At 45.0% G+C, this 16,270-nt stretch overlaps 2 protein-coding genes across 11 annotated transcripts in view; one reads left to right on the top strand and one right to left on the bottom strand.

Annotated features, from left to right (window-relative positions):
• The window catches only part of LOC137379623 (peptidyl-prolyl cis-trans isomerase FKBP4-like), a 55,238-nt gene extending 43,131 nt beyond the window's left edge, over window positions 1-12,107 (bottom strand). For 2 of the 6 annotated variants that reach the window (XM_068050706.1, XM_068050707.1), the window contains exons 1-2: window positions 11,433-11,686; window positions 9,959-10,009 (exon numbers count right to left, since the gene is read on the bottom strand). In XM_068050706.1, coding sequence (XP_067906807.1) covers window positions 9,959-10,009; window positions 11,433-11,671 — 290 coding nt within the window. In that variant the 5' untranslated portion in view covers window positions 11,672-11,686. Of the gene's footprint in view, window positions 1-9,958; window positions 10,018-11,432; window positions 11,687-12,012 lie in introns of those variants that run through there. The other 4 variants (XM_068050709.1, XM_068050712.1, XM_068050710.1 and 1 more) reach the window with 4 other exon arrangements.
• Window positions 11,536-16,270, top strand: part of itfg2 (integrin alpha FG-GAP repeat containing 2) — a 131,601-nt gene continuing 126,866 nt past the window's right edge. For 2 of the 5 annotated variants that reach the window (XM_068050713.1, XM_068050714.1), the window contains exons 1-2: window positions 11,538-11,787; window positions 15,624-15,719. In XM_068050713.1, the coding sequence (XP_067906814.1) occupies window positions 11,692-11,787; window positions 15,624-15,719 (192 nt within the window). In that variant the 5' untranslated portion in view covers window positions 11,538-11,691. Of the gene's footprint in view, window positions 11,788-11,819; window positions 11,925-15,623; window positions 15,720-16,270 lie in introns of those variants that run through there. The other 3 variants (XM_068050717.1, XM_068050715.1, XM_068050716.1) reach the window with 3 other exon arrangements.

The raw sequence follows: 16,270 nt of genomic DNA, 5'->3' as shown, positions 1-16,270 counted from the left end.
CGTTTCGTTGGGGCCCAGTAATCTTAAAACTTTGTTCACGTGGCAAACCTTTCTCTCTTTGAGTTTCATGTGTCTTCAATGCTTTTAGTTCCGAGAAATAAGCAGGCAGAGGAGATGTTCTTAGTTCCAGGACAGCACATGGCAGTCTGCCCCAAATTCCTTTGTTTGGCCGTTCAAATTTAAGAAAAACTCCCAAGTTGCCCAGCAAGCTAGTCATGTGACTTGCTCCTGATATGGAACAGTCTCTTCAAAAATCCTTTGTGGGAAGTGCAACTTCTCTGCAACAGCCATAGTCATGTGGCTAAAACTGGTCTGACCACTTCTGTGTATTGGGAAGCAACTGCTAGGGCCCCCATTGTTTCAACATTGTCTGGTATTACGCAAATGTCCTTCCACTCAGGGTTTGCAATTTTAAGTTTCTGTTCATGTGGCAAAATAATTTGTGCCTCAGTCTTGGCTGGTGGGGGTTTGCTGGACAACAAATTGGCTACTGCAATTCTCTATATTATGACGGTGCCTAGATTTCAAAGGTTGTGAAGCAGTTTGGGACATGAAGTCATAAAAAGTGATATAGGAACTTGCATTTATATAAGACACTTTGGCACTGCAGGGAGATCACTCTTCATTACTTAAATATGGATGATTCTGTTGTCATGTTAGGCCCCCACCTGCCAAGAATGAGGCACATTAATTTTGTCATGAACATTGATTTTAAACTGTTACTGGAGTGAAGAAAGGACTTGTTTAACAGATCAGCTGTGACTGGAAAAGACATTTGCATATTTATAGACAGTATTTGGAAGGACAAAGCAGCCATGCCCTGACCCATTCAACCCACAATGGATTTTTGATCACCAGGCATTGAAGGTGGAGGAGCTCGCATTCCAGGTACACTGCTGAGATGGCCGTATACACAAACGGACATGGTCAAACCAGCTTGTCACATGACTAACCTGCTGGGCAACTTGAATTTTTTGAATTTGTACAAACAGTTTGGGCAGAAAGCAGAATATCCCTGGACTGAGAAGCTCTCTCCTGGCTGGCTCGCCACAGCCTCTTCTGTCTGCCTGCTCCCATCTCTTTCTCACAAACCTCTGAATCCACTGAAGACACATGAACCCCAAGAGAGAAAAGTCTGCTACAGTGAACAAGGTTTAAGAAGAATACTTGGCCCCAATGAAAACAAGATCCACCTACAATCAAGGACTCTACAGTGAGCTTGAAGACCCATAACAAAAACTCTTCAGATATTGTCTCAAACTTTTCCATTTTATTTCTTCTGCTCTTTTCTGCCTCTATTTGCATGTGTGTATCTCGTATGCATGCTAGCATGGGCACGTCATGCATCCGTAGGCGTCAACCGAATTAGAGTTTAAGTTTAAGAAATTTCAACTTTTCTCCTTTAAACCTAATAAAGCCTGTTTGTGCTGATTTCTTTGCCTTATAATTGGAAATCGGTGAACAAGGATTCACCAAGGGGTGCTAAAAACAAACAGTGTGTTTAAAATTAAACACTGTTATGGTAAGACCAGGTGAAGGTGGAGAGGGACCCATAGACATCTTTTTTACCTGGTCGTAACACTGTCCTCCTAAATGATAACCAATATCATCCTTGTAAAGTACATCCTGAAAGCATCTAGACTCTGCTTCTATGCCCTTGTCAGGGTCCAGTTCTCAGCACTATACTCAATAAACTTAAACATTTTCCTTTTTCACATCCCATGTTTTGTCTCTTCCCCCAGAAAGTGATTTCATGATACATCAGAAAGACTTCCAAATAGAACATTGCACCTTTCTCACAACCCCTTGTCTATCACATGAAAGCTTAACCAATTTCCAAACCACAGGAGAACTAAAAACATAAGCAGTGAATACTGAAAATATGAAATAAAGGGCTAGAAATAGGTCTACTTGCATTCCATTCATATGACAGGTTCTGCCACAAGTGCTGCATGTGAAGCTGCCAAGTGGTGCTGAGAGTTGTTGTTTTTGATGTTGGCGCCTATTGCCGAGCTGCTGTAGCAACTGGTCATCGTGGTAGTGCACACCAGTCCATAGGACGGGTCACCATTTCCCTCTTTCGCCAGCTCGTGGCTTCCAGGTGCGATAGTCAACATTTAGGGCCTTCATGTCACGCTTGCAAGCATCCTTGAAGCGGAGCTTTGGGCGCCCCACTGGTCATCTGGCCCCGGCTACCTCACCATACAGAAGGTCCTTGGGTGTGTGAACGTCTTCCATCCTGTGGACGTGTCCAATCCACCGAAGCCACATCGGTTTGATTACTGCCAACACTTAGGAGCTCTGCCTTTGAGAGGACTGCCAAATTTGTGATTTTGTTCTGCCAGGATATACCCATTATGCGCTGCAGACAGCGAAGATGGAAATTATTGAGCTTCTTTACCTGGTAGCTGTAAGTCGCCCATGTTTCAGAACCATACACAAAGTGCTGAGAACACCGGCCTTATAAACCATCAGCTTGGTGTTATCCCATGCGCATTTTGAGAGTCGGCCAAATGTGGTAGCTGCTTTCCCTATGCGTGTATCAGGCTCTGCATTAAGGGACAGATTGTCTGTCACTGTGGACCCAAGGCAGCAGAATTTGCTAATCACTTCCAGTGAGGTGTTATTTAGTGTGATCAGGGGCGGAGAGACAATACCTTGTATATACATGCATGAAAAAAACCCCACAATCTTCTAAACCCATTGACACCTTGCTTGTCACATTTTATAGCAACTAACAAAGTTGCTTTTGATAAGGTCCCACAGAGGAGGTTAGTAAACAAAATTAGAGCACATGGGATTGGGGGGTAGTGTACTGGTATGGATTGAGAATTGGTTAACAGACAGAAAACAGAGATTAGGAATAAATGGGTCATTCTCAGGATTACGGGCTGTGACGAGTTGGGTACTGCAAGGATTCGTGCTGGGGCCACAGCTGTTCACAATCTATATAAATGATTTGGATGTGGGGACCAAATGTAATATTTCCAAATTTGCCGATGAGAAAACTAGGTGGGAATGTGTGTTGTGAGGAAGATGCAAGGAGGTTTTGTTTGATTCATTCCTGGGATGTGGACGTCACTGGCTAGGCCAGCATTTATTGCCCATCCCGAATTGCCCTTGAGAAGGTGGCAGTGAGCTGCCTTCTCGAACCGCTGCAGTCCTTGGGGTGTAGGTACACCAACAGTTCTTTTAGGAAGGGAGTTCCAGGATTTTGACCCAGCAACAGTGATATAGTTGCAAGTCAGGATGGTGTGTGGCTTGTAGGGGAACTTGCAGGTGGTGGTGTTCCCATGCATCTGCTGCCCTTGTCCTTCTAGGTGCTGTTGAAGGAGTCTTGGTGTGTTGCTGTGGTGCATCTTGTAGATGGTACACACTGCTGCCACTGTGTATCGTTGAAGGGAGTGAATGTTGAAGGTGGTGGATGGGGTGACAATCAAGCAGGCTGCTTTGTACTGGATGGCGTCGAGCTTTGAGTGTTGTTGCAGCTGCACCCATCCAGGCAATGGAGAGTATTCTATCACACTCCTGACTTGTCCCTTGTAGATGGTGGACAGGCATTGGGGAGTTAGGAGGTGAGTTACTCGCTGCAAATTCCCAGCCTCTGACCTGCTCTTGTAGCCACAGCATGTGTGTGGCTGGTCCAGTTCAGTTTCTGGTCAATGGTAATGCCCAGGATGTTAGGGTAATGCCATTGAACATTAAGCAGAGATGGTTAGATTCTCTTTTGTTTGAGATGGTTATCACCTGGGTGGTGCATATGTTACTTGCCACTATCAGCCCAAGCCTGGATGTCGTGCAGGACTTGCTGCATCTGGACATGGGCTACTTCATTATCTGAGGAGTCACGAATGTGCAATGTTCAGCACCAATCATCAGCGAACATCCACACTTCTGATCTTATGATCGAGGGAAGGTCATCGCTGAAGCAGCTGAAGATGGTTGGGCCTAGGACACTACCGTGAGGAACTCCTGCAGAGACGTCCTGGGTCCAAGATGAGTGACCTCCAACAATCACAACCATCTTCTTTTGTGCTAGGTATGACTCCAGTTTTGCCAGGGCTCCTTGATGCCACACTTGATCAAATGCTGCCTTGATGTCCAGGACAGTCACTCTCACCTCATCTCTGGAGTTCAGCTCTTTTATCCATGTTTGGAACAAAGCTGTCATGAGGTCAGGAGCTGAGTGGCCCTGGTGGAACCCAAACTGAGCATCAGTGAGCAGGTTATTGCTGAGCAAGCGCCGCTTGATAGGACTGTCGACAACACCTATCACTTTGCTGATGATCGAGAGTAGACCGATAGGATGGTAATTGGTTGGGTTGGATTTGTCCTGCTTTTTGTGTACAGGGCATACTTGGGCAATTTTCTACATTGCCAGGTGCATACCAGTGTTGTAGCTGTACTGGAACAGCTTGGCTAGCAGCGCGGCTAGTTCTGGAGCACAAATCTTCAGTACTGTTGCCAGAATGTTGTCAGGGCCCATAGCCATTGCAATATCCAGTGCCTTCAGCTGTTTCTTGATATAACGTGGAGTGACTCGGATTGGTTGAAGACTGGCATCTATGATGCTGGGGACCTCAGGAGGAGACTGAGATGAATCATCCATTCGGCACTTCTAGCTGAAGATGGATGCAAGTGCCTCAGCCTTGCTTTTTGCACTGATGTGCTGAGCTCCCGCATTGGTAAGGATGGGGATATTTGTGGAGCCTTCTCCTCCAGTTAGTTGTTTAATTGTCCACCACCATTCACGACTGAATGTGGCAGGACTGCAGAGCTTAGATCTCATCCGTTGGTTGTGGGGTCGCTTAGCCCTGACCATCACGTGCTGCTTCCACTGTTTGGCATGCAAGTACTCCGGTGTTGTAACTTCACGAGGCTGACATCTCACTTTTAGGTATGCCTCGTACTGCTCTGGCATGCCTTCTGACACTCTTCATTGAACCAGGGTTGGTCCCCTGGCTTGATGGTAATGGTAGAGTGGGGGATATGCTGGACCATGAGGTTACATGTTGTTGAATACAATTCTGCTGCTGCTGATAACCCACTGTGCCTCATGGATGTCCAGTTTTGAGTTGCGACATCTGTTTGAAATCTATCCCATTTAGCACGGTGGTAGTCGCATGCAACACGATGGTGGGTATCCTCAATTTGAAGACGGGGCTTTGTCTCCACAAGGACTGTGCGGTGGTCACTCCTGCCAATACTGTCACGGACAGATGCATCTGCAACAGGTAGATTGGTGAGGACGAGGTTAAGTAGGTTTTCCCTCTTGTTGGTTCCCTCACCACCTGCCGCAGACCTAGTCTAGCAGCTATGTCCTTTAGGACTCAGCCAGCCTTGTCAGTAGTGGTGCTTCCGAGCCACTCTTGGTGATGGAAATTGAAGTCCCCCACCCAGAATACATTCTGTGCCCTTGCTACCCTCAGTGCTTCTTCCAATTGGTGTTCAACATAGAGAAGCACTAATTCATCAGCTCAGGGTGGGAGAGGGGCAGTAGGTGGTAATCAGCAGGAGGCTTCCTTGCCCATGTTTGACCTGATGCCATAAGACTTCATGGGGTCTAGAGTCAATGTTGAGGACTCCCAGGGCAACTCCCTCCCGGCTGTATACCACTGTGCTGCCACCTCTGGTGGGTCTGTCCTGCTGGTGGGGCAGGACATATTCGGGGATGGTGAGGTCAGGGACATTGTCTGTAAGGTATGATTCAAGGGCACTAAGGCAGGCTACATGAACGGGTAAGAACATGGCAGATGGAATATAGTGTGAAGTTATCCACTTTGGTAGAAAAACAGAAAAGCAGAGTATTTTTTAAATGGCGAAAGGTTGGGACATACTGATGTCCAAAGGGACGGGAGGAGGTGATAGGCAGGTGTTACATCTCTTGTACTTGCATGAGAATGTGGCATGCACTGGGGGTGACTGAAGTGTGGACCAGGGTATCCACAGAGGGAACAGTCCCTTTAGAATGCCAGAAGTGGAGGGGATTGGAAGAGTGTTTGGTGGAAAAAGCAGAGAATGATCTGTTGAATATGGAGGCCAGTGGTGTGGGAAGCAAGGATAAGGGCACCCCAAGGTTCTGGTAGGGAAGGGAAGGCGTGAGGGCAGAAGTGCAGGAAATGGGACAGACACGGTCAAGGGCCAGTCAACCATGGATGGTGGGGAATCCTCAGTTGAGAGAAAAAGAAGCACTAGTGTCGAACGTGGCATTGTCAGAACAGATGCAATAGAGACAAAGAAACTGGCCTTACAGGAAATAAAGTGGAAGTTTAATCAAGCTGGCTGCAGGAGTCAGTGGGTTCATAAGATATTGGTTGACAGCCTATACCCAGGAATGGAGATAAAGAAGTTGAGGAAGGGAAGTGTCACAGATGAACAACATGAAGGCAAGGGAAGGGTGAAAATCAGACGTTAATGAGTTTTTCCAGTGCGGAGCGAGAGCAGGAAATGGCATGGATGCAGTCATCAAAGTACCAGAGAAAGAGGTGAGGGAGAGGACCTATTTAGGACTGAGCAAAGAATGTTCCACTTTTCCCCACAAAAAGTCAGGTATACATAGGGGTCTTACAGGATCCCATAGCAAGACCTTTCATTTAGAGGAAGTGAGTGGAGCCAAAAGAGTTGTTTCAATGAGACAGAAAGAACGACTTGCATTCATATAGCACCTTTCATGACTTAAGGATGTCCAAAAGCCTTTTACAGCCAATGAAGTCCTTGTGAAGTGTAACCACTCTTGTAATGTAGAAACATGGCAGCCAATTTGCACACAGCAAGCTTCCATGAACAGCAATGTGATAATGATCAGAATTTTAAAAAAAACATATGTTGCTTAACTAGGACATCAGGGATAATGCCCCTGCTCTTCTTAAAAATACTGTCATGAGATCTTTACATCCACTTGAGAGAGCAGACAGGGCCTCGGTTTAACATCTCATCCAAAAGATACCATCTTCGACAATGCTGCATTCCCTCAGTACTGCAATGGAGTACCAGCCTAGATTTATGTGCTCAAGTCTCTGGAGTGAGACATAAACCTCACAACTTTCTGAAGTAAGAACTTCAGCCAACTGGAGGAGGGTGGTGCTGGATGGGGACTGGTTGGGCGTCCATTCAAGGAAGAAGTGGAGGGTCCGCAGGCCGTCCTGGTTTTGGGTGGAGTTGTAGAGCGACTGAGTGTCTAAGGTCAAAAAGAGACAGTTAGGGCCAGGAAACTGTTAAAGTAGTGGAGGGTGTCAGAAGAGTCACAGATGTGGGTGGGAAAGACAGAGGAGGAAAAGCATCGAGGATAGACTAACTTTGAATTTTTAAGATGAAAATAGGAAATCTCAAAGCTTGAGCAAATATTAGGCAAAGGATCAAGCTTTCTACAATGGTTCCGTGGATAAATATATCGTATACTCTCCTACTGAGCTTTATGGAATAGGAAGGACCCATATGCAATTCCTAGCCTGGTTTTAGTCAGCAAATCCCAACTGTGTGGACAGTCCCATTGGACATTGAATTCAAGCTGCGGAAGAGTGGAAAATTAGGAAGGGTCCTTCTGCTCCTTATTATTTTCTAGTGACCTATGCTGGAACGTGTGTATAGGCATTGGGTGTGGACAGCACTGGCCTAGACTGTGTTGATTAGAGATACAGCACTGAAACAGGCCCTTCGGCCCACCGAGTCTGTGCCGAACATCAACCACCCATTTATACTAATCCTACACTAATCCCATATTCCTACCAAACATCCCCACCTGTCCCTATATTTCCCTACCACCTACCTATACTAGTGACAATTTATAATGGCCAATTTACCTATCAACCTGCAAGTCTTTTGGCTTGTGGGAGGAAACCGGAGCACCCGGAGAAAACCCACGCAGACACAGGGAGAACTTGCAAACTCCACACAGGCAGTACCCGGAATCGAACCCGGGTCCCTGGAGCTGTGAGGCTGCGGTGCTAACCACTGCGCCACTGTGCCGCCGATCCTGTTATGATCCTGTAGTTTTTTTTCCGGGAAGTATGCGGTGTGCCTTTAAGGTTGGAAAAGGATCAGTACTGCTTTAAGGCAGCAAGCTCCAGGGACTGAGTCAAAGAATGCATTCTTGTTGCCGTAGGATACAGCCAGCTTCAAATGTGCATTCTTGTTGCCGTACAATACAGCCATTCGGAGAACAAGGACAAAGCTACAATGTTGCCGATAGATGTTTGAAACTAGCTTTTGACACAGACAGACAACTGGACCAGCATGAACGGAACTGAGATCTCTGATAATTTAAACTGAAGGAAGGGAAGTTAGACTGTGACAATCTTTTATCCCTCAAAATTCTAAAGCCAAATTGATTCATTAAAATGTTTATGAGTTGTTGATCGGTTGAGGTCATTGCTAGACGAAAGAGAAATTGCAGTTTTGGATGTAGGACATTTTTTTTTCTCCCCATCGGATGCTGTGAGGACTTCAAGCAACATTGAACAGTTCCACATTGGAAGATTCCACTTCGGCAGGAGCGTAAATCTGCAAGGACACTAATTTTTCTATTTTAAATGTTGTTTATATCTCAGTAGTATTTAAGAATTTAGTTTTTTTCTAATTAAACAGTTAATTTGTTGTTTTAAGGACACTTGGTTTGGTTCGCCTCATTCGGGGGTTAATAGATGGTCAATTTGGTTGTGGTTTTCTTTAATTTGGAAAGTTTAAAATATGTTAGGCAATCTGTGGAGGGGTGGGACTGAATTATATATTTTGATTGGGGGCTTTGTCTTGAGCGGTCAGTCGTAACAACTGTAATACCTCTACTGTTGAATAAACTAACATTCAATGGTCAGGCTCATAAATGAGGGTACTGAAGGGCTGCTGGCAGCTGTGGAACTCTACGCCAGAATGAATTAGTTGCTTTACAAAAAAGGAGGAAAGAAAAGGGGACTTAACTGTAGAGGTGTGGGAGAGAACTTAGATAACGTTATTGTAACATTATTTTCCCAGAACTAGGTCCAACATTCAATTAAACAATGTACACTTAAAGCCCAGAGCGTACTGATTGGCTCAAACCATTCATAAACATATAACTACCAAAAAATTTAAACCGCCTTTATGCTTACTCTGAAAACTTCCTATTCATGAAAAAGCAACCAATCAGGTTCCTGAATGTTTTTCAGTCATTTAAGCAATCAAGTTGCTTCCATACCCACTCTACTACATACTTCCAAAATAATATGAAAATGAAATTCTGAAAAATTACAAAACTTACCCATAGGATATTCCATTTTCCAATACAACCAATAATTTTCCTCTACAAGGGACCTCCTTACCCTCAAACAGCCTTCTGCTTTGTTCTGGAGCTCTGATCCTTGAACTGCACCCTAACTTACAACATTTTCTGTACTTTTGCCTTTATGGAACCAGAGTTCAGTGCATATCATTGTCATTTTGTTTGCCACTCTGCATATTTTTGCTGGGCTTGTTTGCATATGTAATTAAGCCCAAATCAGAAGAGTAAAGAGAAATAATTGAGGAAATGAGTAAAGGGGAAGTAGAAAAAAGATAAAAAGCTAAAGAACGGAATCATGAAACAAAGCAGAGAGAAGGAAAGGAAGACAGAAACAACTAGGTAAGTTAATAAAAAGGGCTATCTAACCTGTGCTCAATATAAGGTTGCAAGGGTTCACATTTCTTATTATTTTGTAAGTTCCAGCTCTCCCTTTCACATATACCTTAAATTTAATTCTTTTTATATTTTGATTTCTTAGCAGCACAGATCTAACTCTTTGCAAAACATGGCTATTAATCGAAATGTGTCATTTATGGCAAAATAAAGATGTTAAGTGTTGGCAGGAGAATGTAGAAAGATAAATACTTCTAAGCATAAGTGTGGCTCACTGTAACATTGTCAATGTGATAAAAATCTGTTCAAAGCATTGCTCAAGGCTGTCTGTAATCATAAAACATAATTGGTAAAAAACTGCTGTTTCCTCACCTTGTAAAGTCATTAGATGTTGTTATTGCAGGTTTGGCATCTATATCACTACTGTTTAACTTGCGAACAGAGACAACAATTCAGTGGAACAGTGGACAACTTCACTTAAAAATTTTTGGCCACACTTTCCCATGACCCTATTTATACATATTCATACCTAATCGATCCCAGTGGGGCACCCAATACTCTGCTTCAAGGATGTTTGCAAGTGTGACATGAAGGCTTTAAATGTTGACTATCGCACCTGGGAGTCACGAGCTGGTGAAAGAGGGAAACGGCGACACATCCTATGGACTGGTGTGCACTACCACGATGACCAGTTGCTACAGCAGCTTGACACAGGCACCAATGTCATAAACAACAATTCAGAGCGTCACTTGGCCACTTCACCTACAGCACTTGTGGCAGAACCTGCCTCTCAAGGACTGGCCTTCACAGCCATCAGCAAAAGTGTAGCAACAAAAGACGCCCCACCTCATTGGATTGTTTGCTGCATGTCCATATTCTTTCATAGATGGAAGGATGCCAACCATACCTAATGACTCAAACAGCAACATGTGGAATCTAGGAGTTTGCTGGATGCCTTTGTGGAATTTTTGATTTGAATTGCTGAGTTATACCCTTGGATGTTATACATAAGAATTAGGAGGAGTAGGCCACTAGGCCCCTCAAGCCTGCTCCGCCATTCAACAAGTTCATGGATGAACTGATTACTCCAGATTCCTGCCTACCCCAGATAACCTTTCAAACCCTTGCTCATCAAGAATCTATCTACCTCTGCCTTAAAAATATTCAGTCTCTGCTTCTACTGCCTTTTGAGGAAGAGAGTTCCAAAGACTCATGACCCTCTGGAGAAAAATTTCTCATCTCTGCCTTAAATGGGTGGCCCCTTATTTTTAACAGTGACCCCTCGTTCTGAATTCTCCCACAAAGGGAAACATCATTTCCACATCCACACTGTTAAGACCCCTCAGGATCTTATGTTTCAATTAAGTCACCTCTTATTCTTCTAAATTCAAAAATGTTATTTTAGGTTTTTTAAAAAAAAAAATCAATTTGGAAAGGTCAAGTCAAATGGGAAATTTTAGTTATATCATCTCCAAAAGGGAGGCACATACTTATATCCAAGTAGGGCGAGGCTCTGCTTTTGCGTCTGGCACAAAAGACAGGATAACTGCCAATCCCAGCATTGTTATTCTTGGCTTGAACTCTTTCTCAGACAGCAGATATCAATTCACCAAGGTAACTTTCTTAACCCTTCACTGGATTTTCTTCCCGTTATCCCAGGCCTCTAAAGAATCTCCCCATTCGTCCCTCACAAACCCACAATGAGGAATTTACTCTCCAATTCAGCAGCAATTTTTATCCTGCACCGAGGTTGGCCAACCAGCCATGTGCTCTTTATCCACGCTGACACAACACCATTATATACAAAACAAAATGACTTCATCCCGTCCCATACTTCTCAACCCACCTTTCACTGCAATTCCTAACGTTTAAAATATCAATTTCACCTACACTTGCTTTGACGCCTGCGTATTCCACACCGGTAGTGCTGTAAAAATCTGATTGACGGTGTCGTGACCGACTGTAACCATGGAGATGGCCGGAAACCACCGCGCTCGAGCTAGAGCCGTTCCAGCGGACTGAGCGCGAGCACCGAGCAGGAGCCGTTCCCGGGATCTGAGCGAGAGCCGCTAGCATAGCAAACATTGCCGAGTTTGCCCGGCGCCATGAGGTCTGTCAGTTATGTGGAGAGAGTGGCGCTGGATTTCAGCGGAAACCTGTTCACGCAGGCCATTTGCCTGGGGGACACCGACAATGACGGGGTAAATGGTTTGGGTACAGTCCCGTGTCCTCTTATCTGACATGGCCAGGGAGCCTGTTAAACCGACAATTAGCAGCACTTAACTACGGAAACGGCAGGCTGGGACCCACTGTATTAACACAATTGTTCCAATGACAGGTCTGAACCCCTTCTATTTACCGGAACTGGAGCAGTGGCTTTATCTGTAATAACTGTACCAGTGACAGGGCCGATCCATAATACTTACAGAAACTGTGGCAATTACAGGTGGGGACTTCTATTTGCAGGAACTGTACTAGTGACAAGCTGGGACTCCCGATTTTTAGGAACTGCCAGTGACAAGCCTGGACCTTTTCTATTGACGGGAACTGCACCAATGACAGTCAACCCCATATTTACAGGGACTACCCCAGTGACAGGCAGAGCCCCCTCTGTATACAGGAACTGTAGTAGTGACAGGCCGGAAACCCTTCTAACACGTTGAATCATAGAATGATACAACATAAGAGTTGTGCCAGTGCCAGCTCTTTGAAAGAGCTGTCCAATTAGTCCCTTTTCCCCATTCTCTCCCATAGCCCTGCAATTATTTTGCCTTCAAATCTTTATCACTGTGGCAGTAACAGTTTGGGAACCTGTTTACTAGGGGTAGGCTGTAAGACTTAGTATTTACAGGAACTGTGCCAGTGACAGGCAGCATCCCATTTACTTAATGTTCAAGTAACAAGTTGGTGCCTTCTTTGTATTTATAGGAACTGTACCAGTGTAAAGCATGGACCCCTTTCTATTTGCAGGAAATGTAGCATTGACAGGGATGGGGGAGGCGGTGGCGTAGTGGTAATATCACTAGATTAGTAACCCAGATCTAGTAATGTCACTGGACTAGTAACAGAGCCCCAGGCTAATGCTCTGAGGACATTGGTCGAATCCCACCATGGCAGATGGTAGAATTTGAATTCAATTAATAAATCTGGAATTAAAAATCTGGTCAAGTGGTGATCATGAAACCATTGTCCATCGGTTGTAAAAACCCATCTGGTTCACTAATGTCCTTTAGGGAAGGAAATCTGCCATTTATATGGTCTGGCCAGATGTGATCCAGACCCACAGCAAAGTGGTTGACTCTTAGATGCCCTTTGAAATGGCCGACCAAGCCACTCAGTTGCTACAAAGTCGAAGAAAAGGAATGAAACTGGACGACCACCCGGCATCGACCAAGGCACCGAAAATGACAATGGCAAACCCAGCCCTGTTGACCCTGCAAAGTCCTCCTTACTAACTTCTGGGGGGAAGAAGCATTGAGAGTAGCAAGGGCAAAATGTACTCGGGGTGAAGGACCTCAGTGTCCATCACCAAGAGTGGCTCTACTGACCGGACTGGCTGAGTCCTAAAGGACATAGTTGCTACACTGGATCTGCAGCAGGTGGTGAGGGAACCAACAAGAGGGAAAAACCTGCTTCACCTCATCCTCACCAATCTACCTGTTGCAGATGCACCTGTCCATGACAGTATTGGCCGGAGTGACCATCGCACAGTCCTTGTGGATTCGAAGCCCCATCTTCACATTGAGGATACCCACCATCATGTTGTGTGGCACTACCACCATGCTAAATGGGATAGATTTTGAACAGATCTATCAACTCAAAGTTGGGCATCCATGAGGCTCTGTGGGCCATCAGCAGCAGCAGAATTGTATTCAACCACAGTCTGTAACCTCATGGCCCAGCATATCCCCCACTCTACCATTACCATCAAGCCGGGGGGCCAACCTGGTTCGATGAAGTGTGCCGGAGGGCATGCCAGGAGCAGCACCAGGCATACCTAAAGATAAGGTGTCATCCTGGTGAAGCGACAACACAGGACTACTTGCATGCCAAACAGTGGAAGCAGCATGTGATGGACAGGGCGAAGTGATCCCACAGCGAACAGATGAGATCTAAGCTCTGCTGTCCTGCCACATCCAGTCGTGAACAATTAACTGGAGGAGGCTCTACAAACATCCCCATCCTCAACGATGGGGGAGCCCAGCACATCAGTGCAACAGACAAGGCTAAAGCATTTACATCCATCTTCAGCCAGAAGTGTCGAGTGGATGATCCATCTCGGTCTCCTCCTGAGGTCCCCAGCATCACAGATGCCAGTCTTCAGCCACGTCACTCCACGTGCTATCAAGAAACACATGAAGGCACTGGATACTGCAAAGGCTATGGGTCCTAACAACATTCTGGCAATAGTACTGAAGACTTGTGCTCCAGAACCGTCCCTGCCCCTAGCCAAGCTGTTCCAGTACAGCTACAACACTGGTATGTACCCGGCAATGTGGAAAACTGTCCAGGTATGTCCTGTGCACAAAAAAAAGCAGGACAAATCCAACCCGGCCAATTACCGCACTATCAGTCTATTCCCAATCATCAGCAAAGTGATGGAAGGGGTCATCGACAGTGCTATCAAGCGGCACTTGCTCAGCAACGATCTGCTCACTGATGCTCAGTTTGGGTTCCACCAGGGCCACTCAGCTCCTGACCTTATTACAGCCTTGTTCCAAACATGGACAAAAGAGTTGAACTCCAGAGGTGAGGTGAGAGTGACTGCCCTTGACATCAAGGCAGCATTTGAACTTTACCAGGTACAGGCCAGGCCCTTTCCATTTGCTGGACCTATAGCAGTGACAACCCAGTAACCCATCTTTTTACAGGGACTGAACCAGTGACCGGTAGGAATCACTCTACAAACAAAAATTGTACCAGTGGCAGTGTAGAACCCATTCTAATTTACAGGAATTGTGCGAGAAGCAGGCTGGGACACCCTCTGTTTACCAGAACTATATCTGAGACAGTCTGTAACCCCTTTCCATTTACAGGACCTGTAGCATTAGTGGGCAGCAATAGTAACCCTCTCTACTTACGGGATCTGTAGCAGTGACAGGGACTCTTTCTATTTAGAGGAACTGTAGCAGGGAGAAGCTGGCACCCTTTCTGTATACATGAACTGTACCAGTGACAGCTAGGAACTACGCCACGTTTAGGAACTGTACCGTTGGCAAGCCGGGTGCCCTTTTATTTATGGGAAATGTACCAGTGACAGGCAGGACATACTCCATTTACTGGAACTGTACCTGAGATAGTCTGGGATCCCTTTCTATTTACTGTAACATAGCGGTGACATGCTGGGACCCTTTCTAATTACAGGAACTGCACGAGTATTAGACTGGGACTACATCTATTTACTGGTAGCAGTGACTCTCTGTCATCCCTTCAATTGACAGAAATGGTAGGAGTGTCAGGCTGATCCCCTTGTATTTATAGTTGCCATACCAGTGACAGGCTGGGAACCTCTTTGTTTATAGGAGCTGTACCAGTGACAGTCTGTAACCCATTCTGTTCTCAGGAACTATTACCAGTGAAAGGTGGGACCCCTTCTGTTTACAGGAACAATATGAATGACAGCTTATTATCCCCTCTTTTTACAGGAACTCTACCAGTGGCAGTCTGGGTCCATCTCTGTTTACAGGACCTGTACCATGATAGACGGAAACTGTTTTATTTACTGAACCCTATATCAGTGACAGGCTGGCAACCCCTTTATTTACTGGAACTGTACCAGTGACTGGGCGGATCCCTTTTCAACTTTTTAAATTGAGAGCTGCAACTGATCAAGAAGCATAACTTTAAAATTGTCTCTCAAAACAGACTCACCAGCATCATAGATCAACTTCTAATTTACACTGATGGCATCTTGACCTTTGCTTTGAAGTCCTCGGAAAATAGATTTTGAACCCAAAGCAAAATCTTTGTTGGCTGGAATCTGTCACCAATAAATCTTACATTGATTGTTTTAACTTTCCTCCTGATTCTGTTACAGTTGAATGAGCTTGTGGTTGGGGATACCAATGGGAAACTATATGTGTATAAGAGTGATGACTGCAAGCCATGGATTACCCGATCTTGCATAGGGATGGTATGTATTAAAGCTTTGTGCTCACTGTTTGGCTTTTCCTTTTGTAACTAAAACAGGTTGATTCATTTTCACCTTTTCTTCCCTTTATACTCGTTAAAGTGCCAAATGAATAGGAAATTTGGAAGTCTGAAATAAGAAAGAGACCTGTTCCAATTATTCTCTTTACTTTTTTGCTGTACTAGAAATGATAGCATATGGGTTTTTGCCTATAAATTGCAAAAACAAGTCAGGGATCAAACCTTAGTCCTGCTCTTGTAGGGAGGCTTAGAGCAGAGGGCAGTGATTTGCTACAGAGAGCCTGTCTTCACTGGGCTGCTTTTACATGGTAAATTTCAGTTAAATTGAAGCATTTGCTGAGAGCATGTCACAACATTTAAGAAGTATTTAGATGAGCACTTGAAACGCCATAGCGTACAAGGCTACAGGCCAAATGCTGGAAAATGGGATTAAAATAGTTAGGTGCTTGATGGCCAGCATGGACACGATGGGCCGAAGGGCCTGTTTCTGTGCTGTATAACTCTATGAGAAACCAAGGGATAGGAAGAACAGAA

The sequence above is a fragment of the Heterodontus francisci genome, chromosome 18 (genome assembly GCF_036365525.1).
Source record: "Heterodontus francisci isolate sHetFra1 chromosome 18, sHetFra1.hap1, whole genome shotgun sequence".
Lineage (NCBI taxonomy): Eukaryota > Metazoa > Chordata > Chondrichthyes > Heterodontiformes > Heterodontidae > Heterodontus > Heterodontus francisci.
Note: the sequence above shows the minus strand (reverse complement) of the source record. Positions and strands in the feature narration are given on the sequence as shown.